The 9,152-nt window shown below is 46.0% G+C and overlaps 1 protein-coding gene across 2 annotated transcripts; it reads right to left on the bottom strand.

Moving 5' to 3' along the window:
* Positions 1-5,004: 5,004 nt before the first annotated feature.
* CST9 (cystatin 9) lies at positions 5,005-8,585 on the bottom strand. 2 transcript variants are annotated; one of them, XM_017541453.2, is made up of 3 exons: positions 8,144-8,581; positions 6,222-6,335; positions 5,022-5,314 (listed from the first exon to the last, which is right to left on the bottom strand). In XM_017541453.2, the coding sequence occupies exons 1-3, from the start codon at positions 8,393-8,395 to the stop codon at positions 5,225-5,227; spliced, it is 456 nt and encodes a 151-aa protein (XP_017396942.1). In that variant the 5' UTR covers positions 8,396-8,581; the 3' UTR covers positions 5,022-5,224. The 2 variants fall into 2 exon arrangements, with proteins under 2 accessions (XP_017396943.1, XP_017396942.1); XM_017541454.2 differs by having other exon boundaries at positions 5,005-6,335; positions 8,144-8,585.
* Between the last annotated feature and the right edge of the window lie 567 nt (positions 8,586-9,152).

The raw sequence follows: 9,152 nt of genomic DNA, 5'->3' as shown, positions 1-9,152 counted from the left end.
AGGAGAGAAAACAAACTCTTTGGAGATGTGACATGGACCAGCTGGAAAGTCCCAAAGTTAGTTTAAGGTCACAAGACTTAGTTTAGAATTTGATTTTGGATATAAACTTTTAAAAAAAATTAAAAATTAAAAGAAAGAAGCAACAAAAAAAATTTAAAAACACACAAAAAATAGAATTCGACTTTGGGAAGTTGTCAAAAATTTTGCTGCTTGAATACTTGATTAAATAGGATATGGGGTCACCGTGACAAAATACTGTTACTCAAGACAGTGATGAATAGATTTTAAAGGCAAATACAGAAAGTTACATTGTTATAGTGAAACCTTGGCTCTTTCAATAGAGAGGTTTTGGTTTTCTTAAGTAATTAAAGACTTGACAAAAGACAACATGAAACACAGTAAACTGTTTTGATAAGACATAATCTTTGTCTCTTAGCTAGAATTCTTAAAAAGCTAAAAAAAACCTCACAATTTCATATTAGGGCATCCCAATAATCCAAGATATCCTTGTCATTTTAACACAGGAGACCAAATTCTAGTGTTACATCAGCATACTTTTGATATTAATGATCAATGAAACAAAATTATAAATAATTTCTTTCAAATTTTATCAAACTTTATCACAAATGAAGTTTCTTTTCCAAGATTTCTTTCCACAAACCTTCTGCAGCTTCTTTTCTATCAGTTTGGTTTTATCCTATCTGCTTTCTCTTTTCCATCATGGAAAAACCAACCATTCTACTTTAGGTCAAAAAAAATTAGCCTTTCTCTTTAAAGAAAAACACATTGCATATATCTCAGGGCTTCACCTACCAAAACTTGTCTTGCTAGTCCCACATACAAAGTTGTTTCTCTTATTATTTCCATCACTAATTATCATATGTTAGTTATAACTCTTAATTACTTGTACCTTGAATTTCTAGTGAAAACTAGGGGGTAAGCAAGAGTAAATGGCTTGTGACATATGAGCATTCTGTAAGTTAATATTATTTGATCATTTCTCACAGCATCTGCTTCCTCGTGGTATCATTTTTCAATGTGGCATAGGGCATGTTTACTAAATGACCAAATGTTTTTAATTTTTTTGTAATAAGAAGCCAAAAGTCAGAAATCTTACATTTACCAAATAATATTTAATATTTTATCTTATTTGTAAATGATCTGGGTATTCAATTAATACACATTCTTTAAGTTCGCTACCAAAACTCCAAAAAGTACAAAAGAGATTTGAGAAGCTGATTAGATATTTTGTAACACCAAACAAGTCTAGCCATCATCAAATTATTTTTCTTTTAGCTGTTTTCAAAGAATGTGCATGTTAGGCAGCCATCATAAAAGCCAGAATTCTAAAAAGTTAAACACATGTTTTTGTTTTCATTTTTTGTATCTCTGCTTGAGATACGTGAAGCAATGGACACCATGGTTTGACTTGCACATTTGTTCTTAGTCAAATGCATACTTTAATAATCTTAAACTTTTGGTAGACATCACATAACTCCCATGACCAGTACACCTATGAAGAATAAAATTGTGTGTTTGCATATTTAATCCTGACAACTCTAAAGAAATGCCTGTTTTAATTCAACCAACCAACATAAACTAGATTCTTTTTTACTGAAAAATTATTCCAGATCACACGAACTGGGAAAATATTTTACGGTAGTTCCTATTGTTCTATGAGTTTAGTAAATGTTTCATTTATATAAGTGCTTATTTTTCTTTAAGCCAATTAAATTGAGCTCCTTTTTATATTAATTTTGATAATACCATCCAGAGGTAGGAACATATAACATATGCATATAACATACAGAAACGTACAGACAGAAGCAAATAGCATAGCTTTCACTTTAGAACTTTACTTATGTGCCAGGTACAATAATACAAAGCTCACAAGTTTATAAAATAATATCTTGATTCGAATTGTGCTTGTGACGGATGGAACAAAATTGCCTGCTAAGAAGCTAAAGTTTTTTACTAATATATATGGAAAAAAACTTTAAAGACTTCTGATTTTCTTTTTTGAGAGGAAACTTTTAGAAAGATAGTTTTTATTCGTTTTATTATTTAGGAGCTTCTGCATGCTAATGAAAGCTACAACCCATTGTTCCGTTAGTTTTGTTTTTTTATTTTGTTATTATTGATGGTATTGCTTTTAGATGTTTTGGATTCGTTTCTACTGCACCTTGCAAATGAACAATATTGCCAAGATTAAAACTTCCCTGTGTGAATGCTGTCATTCTAAATTGTCCTTAGCAAGGTTAACTTGTTTGTCCAAAAATATAAAGGTTCCTGGTCCCTAATTATCAGACATGAAATTAACCAGTATCCCAGCTAGTGGAGTCCCAGGCTCCTTTCTTTGGAGAAATCAATTTTCAGAAAATACCTACCTGAGGGCTCTAATTGGTCTCAGGGTTGCTATTTATTGGATCCGTTCTGATTCTGAATGGAGTCTGGCTAAGGAAATGTGCAAACAAAGTTGGCGAGGTCAAAATGCAAGTTTCTGGAGCTCCTATTTGGAAGGAAACTCACCCCCACTTTCCAGCTGCAGCAAGAGAGCACCATGGCTCAGTTGGTGCCTTGGCTTGGGAAGTAGGTTTTCATAGATGCTACTGGGGTTTGTCTTAGGATTCCACATCTGACATGAAATTGTTAAAGAGAAACTTCAGACAAAGTGAATTCAACAGAGTTTATTGGGCAAAGAAGAATTCATGAATTGGGCAACACTCAAAACTGGAAAAGATTCAGAAAGCTTTTCTCTAGTAGCATAAACAGCAAGGTTTCACAGGCTAAACAAGGCAGCAAAGTAAAGAAATTATCTGATTGGCTTAACTAGATTTATTTGGGCTTGATGCAATGATAGGTGTAATGACTTCAACATTTATCTGCAGGCACTTGTAAACTTCAGACACCAGAATCGCCCGAATGCATGTTAAAACCCAAGTTTTAGCTACCCTACTTCCCAAGATACTGACAAAGTAGGTGTGGGTGGGGCCAGGAAAAGCCCATCTCTAACCAGCACCCAGGGAATGGTGATGTTCCTGGTCCTAGGTGTTTGCCTTATTTGGGTATCTTGTGATCAGAGGTCCCTAGTTATGTAACTAACTGGCTGGCTGTTTGTGATTGATTGACGCTAGGTTTTAATTTATAAGTCAGCCATGAGAAGTGCCTCCAAGTTAAGTTTTGATTTACTTATGAAAGAGTTCCAAGTACAAAAGCAACCTCATGATAATAACCTATTATTTGCTTTAATAGAGGACATTGTAACATTGGGCAATAGTTTAATCTCTGAGCACACTGCCTATAAGAAAGCAATAACCATATACACACAATAGAAACTCTCCTTTTTCTTTACAATCAGGCATAGTGTTCTGACCCCTTCCCCAATTCAATGTGTGCTGAAGAAACCATTCTCAGCCTCACCCCAGTGCCCTTTGAGGTGAGTTACTTCTCACTTGTGGTTTGGTCTGCACGAACACTGCAATGATGTCTGCTGAACCTGCACCATTCAAATTGTGGTCTGGTGAACAGGAACGTGTCTGTCCCAGGGGAGCTGGTGAGACACACAAATTCCCTGGGCCTGCCAAGGCCTAGTGGGGAGATTCCTGGGGGATAGGGAGAATGAGAACTTGGGTTTAGGGTATTTAGAACTTGCCTTCAGGATATTCTAGTCCCTCTGAAGTTCACAAGTAACTGCAGCTAAATGCTGAAGGCATATTTATGGAAAAGAAACTTAAGTCTTGTCCAGAAAGAGTAATTAATTTTTAGCTGGAGAATGTGATGGTTTCTTTCTAGAGGCCAGACTCTGGACCACAGCGGTATATCCTGCTGGGATGTAAATCCAAAAATTCAACTCTGAATTGGGTGCCCTGAGGCTGAGAAGACTGAGACATACACCGCTCATTTCCAGTGACAGAATGTGGCCCTCAGACTTGACCTCTTCCAAACCTGGAGTGCGCTCTGCTGATGGAGCCCATTTGCACAGATTAACACCTGAGCGAAGCTGGGGGAGACGCAGGTGCTGGTGTGGAAGCTGGTAGCATGGTACATCTCGGGCACCAGAGGAGGCTTAGTGTTAGAGACTGGTAACTACGGCCCAAGGCCCAAGCAGCTCACTGCCTGTTTGTGTAAACAAACGCTTATTGGAACACAACCAATCTTATATGTTTGCTTGGCTACTGTCCCTTTCAAGATATGGTAGCAATGCTGAGTAGTTGAGAGAGACCATTTGCCCACAAAGGCCGGAATAGTTACTCTCTGGCTTCAGATTTTTTTTTTTGTTTTTTTTTGTTTTTGGCCAAGCTCCGGTTTAGGTGATTTGGCCAGGGTCTTAGTGGCATCCAGCCTGCCCTTGCATCTCACGCTGCATCCCCTGGGGGTGCACATTCCTGCAAATCCTGCATTTTCAGGGGATTTCTGCATTCCTGGGGATTTGTGAGAGGGCAGATGCATTTTCCAAAGGTCAGAGGCCCTGAAGTTGGATATTTCTAAGATTCTTCCAGAAGATGCTGCTGATCTGCATGCCAGGACAACTTTATAAGGGTGAGGTTAGAAGTCCTTCCTCTACCCACGAAGCTTCCACGGACCAGGAAAGGTGGTGGGTCCCTCAAGAGCAGCAGCCACTGAGATCTTAGAGAATCAAGCAAAGCACTGGGAAAGCAGAAGCATGAGGTCTGGCCAGTTCCAGCGTGAATCTTATCAGACACCATTGCTTGACCAGATGCCCTCTAAGTGTGCTGAGTGGGACCAGAGGCCCTATCTTGCTCCATCGTGCACATTGGGTGCCCCGGAAGACCACAGACATTTTCCCTCTGGCCACGTGGGCCATCATCAGCCATGCGCCTGGAGACAGCAGCTCAGACTCATCTTGGCAGTGCCACCTGGAGCTGGCTCACAGGGTCCTAATGGATGGAAGACCCCACCGATCCAGATGCAAACAGGCTGCCCTTCTGAGAGGAACTCCATCGACTGCCCAGCCCCCTTTCTCCAGCACATGGCACAGGAAGCTTCTGGAAATGCTGATGTTTAATGACCTATTCTACAGGAGGAACCTGGACAAAGAGACGTTTCTAAAATGCCAAGCCATAACACCTCAGACACTTGCAAAGTGAGAGAACACATATGCAAGGAGCTGCTCAGCCACTGATGTGAACAGTCAACTCCTGGAAACAGCTGGTGTCCGTAGAGGAGGGGACAGCGTGTGGCCAGGCATGTCAGTGGCTTCCACTCAGGAGAGACCCTCTGAGCAGGTCTTGTTCAGGAGTTCGAAATATGTCTTCCAGGGCATGGTTTCCACAGTGAAGAAGCAGCTGAAGGTCTGAGGGAACAAGCACAGGAAGAGGCAGCAGGGCCAGGGTGGGGGAGGTTTGGGGATCTCGTGGCATCCCCTCTCAACACGGGTTCCATCGCCACCTTGCCCATTCCCGGGGCCAGCAATTGAGCCACGTGGCTCCGGCCTTCAGGTCTAGCCTAAGCCTGACGCCAACCCTGAATCGCATCATGATTTGAGGCTCCCTCCTTAGCCAGGGTCACCTGTGCCATGCCTCCTCCTCCAGCCCGTGGCCCTTAGCGGAACCCCAGGATGTCCCTATGTGATCTCTGCACCCAAGAGCAGCAGGAGAACGCTTTGTCCCCGTGGAAGCATTCCCGGGCTTAGGCCACTAGCTACCTATTTGTTCATCTTACAGTAAGGGGGCTGACTAAGAATGAGAAGAGTTTTCCCAGAGCCAGGCTTCGCCTGGAGCTTGTCCCCTAGAGCAGGTGCTGCAGCTCAGCAGGGCCTGAGAGTGAGGCAGGGGGGCTTCTTCTCAGCCTCCACCGCTTTTGAGCCTAGGGCAGGGTAGGAAAACCCTGAGAATAGCACTCACAGACATTGTCACCACTGTTTCCAGGATCTTTCTCTAGAAGACAGGGAAGAAGTAGAGAGGAAGACCAGAGAGAAGGTTCTGAAGGCCACGTGGCCCACGTGCAGGCAGCTGCAATGGTGTCAGAGGGCAAAGTAAGGAAACCCAGATTGGCCAGGAGCCTGAAAGTGAAGGAGACCTCTAGGCTTCCTGCCTCACGGCTCCCCACTAAGGCACAGGCAAGGCAGCCTGGTAGAGCCTGCTGTGGGCTCACTTGCCTTTGTCCCTCAGAATGGCTTTATCAGCTGCTCCTGTGCCCACACCACATCCCACGCAACATCCTCAGCTGTGGACATGAGAGAAGCTGGTGCCCTGTCTTACATTGTTCAGCTCGGGGCTTTCTTGAAAAGGGCAGTTTTCAATGTCATCTTCGAATTTCCTACATATGGTTTGGCGCAGTTGCAGATTCATGGAGAACGCCATCTTACCTCGCCACTGTTGGGAAAAAAAAAGATAAAGTGGACGCACTGTCTTCCTGCCCCCAAGTAGCTGCAAGTGAAGGTGTCATTTGTGTAGGAGAGGCCCCAACACCCTACTGCATTTGGGAGCTTCCCCATGGGCCTGGCATCAGCTCCCTGGAGGTAAAACACAGGATCTTCTCTAGACTGCGGAGGTAACAGCAAAGAGCAGGTGGGTGGGCGTGGTGGGGCTGGGGAGGACGCAGGCTGAGTCAGACCCCACTAACACATGCTCCACCTCTACCCACCCCCCTCTCCCACGGTGAGACTCCAGCATCACTCTCAGCAGGCCTCTGATCTTGCAGCTGCGTTCCCGGAGGACAGAGCCACATGTCCAGGAGAGTGTTGGCTCTCCAAGAGTTTTCAGGGTACCCTCAGCCCTGGGGCAGAGGGAGCTGCATCTACAGCCTGTTGTCAAACCTTCCACCTGACCTCCGGCAAGAAAAAGGACCTACAGCGCTCACTACACGCAGGCACAAGCCCTAGGAGAAGGGCTTCAGGCAACACCATCTGCCCTATTGCAGAGTGCACACTGACCTTCTCCTTGCTCGCCTTTCCACTCCATTCCATTCCATTCCACTCCATACCCTCCCTCCCCATCCACGCATTCCTCCCAGCCCCCAAACTGACTCTGGGATTGCCACATCCAGGAAGCCACGTGGAAGGCTTTTAGGACTTACAGTCATTTGAGACTTACAGACCATAGTAAGGAGCTTAGATTTTATTCTAACGGTATCAGAACGGAGGCTTACACTGAGGTCTTAGAGAATCAAGCAAAGCTCTGGGAAAACAGAAGCAGGAGGTCTGGCCAATCTCAATCTCGGAGGCTTCCAAGGTTCCAGCATGAATCTTATCAGACACCATTACCTGACCAGATGCCCCTCTGGTGCATCAGGCTTCTAACTCTCCTGGGAGGAGGCAGCAAATGAGCAAGGAGGGGAATTCCTCTGTACAGGCATTACGATCCTAAGGACAGCAGTGAAGACTCCACCCCAGGGGGCAGAGCACCAGCCAGGGCCTTGCACAGAGTCTTTGCAGAGCTTAAGCTCTGTGCAGCTCTGGAGTCTGTCTGCCCTTCTTTCAGCCTCCTGGTGCTGAGAAAGGAAAGCCAATGCTCCTTCTCCCCCGAAACCGGAAGTCCTCCGTTAGGAGCGCATTTTAATTGTTCATGCCTGCAGCCCAGAGGAACTGTGCACTCCCGACTGCATTAATGATTTCATCAAAAAAGCAAGCATTTTAGGATGAAGGACCATTGACTGAGGAAGAGTGTAAAAGACAGAACGAGGAGCCCAGGGAAGGTGGAAATAGAGAACTGACCTCTCACAGCGGCCTCTTGGGGCTGATGGTGTTCCTTATTGCCCCCAAATTCTCACTGTCCTGTGCCTGTGTGTGTGTGTGTGTGTGTGTGTGTGTGTGTGTGTGTGTGTTCCCTTGCTTTTCTATTTTCATTTTATGACCTTAGAGTATTTCAGTCTCTTTAGACATTTTCCCTTCCTGTCAGCTTCATCTCCTTAGAAGTCCTTATTCCGAAGTCACTCTTCAGGTATACAATGTCATAAAAATCATGAAGATTGAAAAATACATCTTGCATGTGAATAGACATTTACCTAATTTAAAACAATCTCTGAGTTCGATATTTTCCAGAACTGAAACTACCATAATTAGGTGTGGACTACCCAAGTATGGACTGCAGATGGTGAACCAAGTTTCCCAGACCAGATGCCTTGGTCCCTCACTTAGGGGCAGATGGAGAAGGACAGGCCAGAAGAGGATGTGATCACCAACCTTTCTCTCATTGCTATTCTCCCTCCACGAACTCAGGATGTGCAACAGCCTGTAGGCATGCTCCTCCTTGCTCTGCATGTTGAAAGTGTTCAAGGCAAACTCCACTGTGGCCAGGAACATAGGATCCTGGACCATTTTATTATCACTACGCATTTCCTCTTCGGAACACCAGGCGTAGGTCACCAGCAGCTGGAGGCCCATGAGGAGCAGTGACAGTGCCCAGGGCAGAGCCCTCCTCTGCGGACCCAACATGCTGCAGGGCCCAGCAGCCCCTGCTTTTGCCCCTCAGAGCCCTGGTGTCCACTGAAGCCTCCCAGGGCTCAAGTCTGGCCCTTAAATTGACCTGCTGGTGCAGAAACGCCTCCTCCAGGCCTCATGGCTCTCCCACACCCTGTCTCTCCCACACAGACGCTTCCTTCCTCCAAAGCCTGTTAAATCACCTCCTGTTCAGGGTAGAGGAACGTGAACACCCAGGCAGGTGGGTTGGGAAGGACAAGCAATGGGAGAGAGGGTGCCCCAGACATCAACCCCAGCCCCAGCAGCCCAGCACCCCCGATGGCAGAAGGAGACCTCCACGGGGCACCCCAGAGTCAGACCTTGGAATACAAGTGTAAGAGGTGTGAGTGGACAGGGACCCCAGGACACAGCAGTGGACTGGGATGGGAGGGGCGGAGCCCTGGAAAGGCAGAGGTGAAAAGGATAGAAAGGGTGACAGTGGGTGCCAGGGTCGTGGGTGAGCTCGGGAAAGCGCTGCGCCTCTCGAGAGAGGCAGGGAGTCCGGGAGGTGTCTGCCTCCCCATCCCCTCCACCTACGCTAAGGGTCTCGAGAGGGGGGCACCAGCCTGGGGGTTGGGGACAGGGGTTGAGGAAACCAAGAGCAGGCGTCCTCAACCCCGTTCTCCGTGCCTCCCCGAGGGCAGCTTCCCAGCCCAGGCACGCGCTGCCAAGTGCTAGGCCGGGGTCTGGCTGGTTATGGCCGTCCCCATCCCTCAAAGGCTTTTGGAGGACG

The sequence above is a fragment of the Cebus imitator genome, unplaced genomic scaffold, assembly GCF_001604975.1.
Source record: "Cebus imitator isolate Cc_AM_T3 unplaced genomic scaffold, Cebus_imitator-1.0 Scaffold134, whole genome shotgun sequence".
Taxonomy (NCBI): Eukaryota; Metazoa; Chordata; class Mammalia; order Primates; family Cebidae; genus Cebus; species Cebus imitator.
Note: the sequence above shows the minus strand (reverse complement) of the source record. Positions and strands in the feature narration are given on the sequence as shown.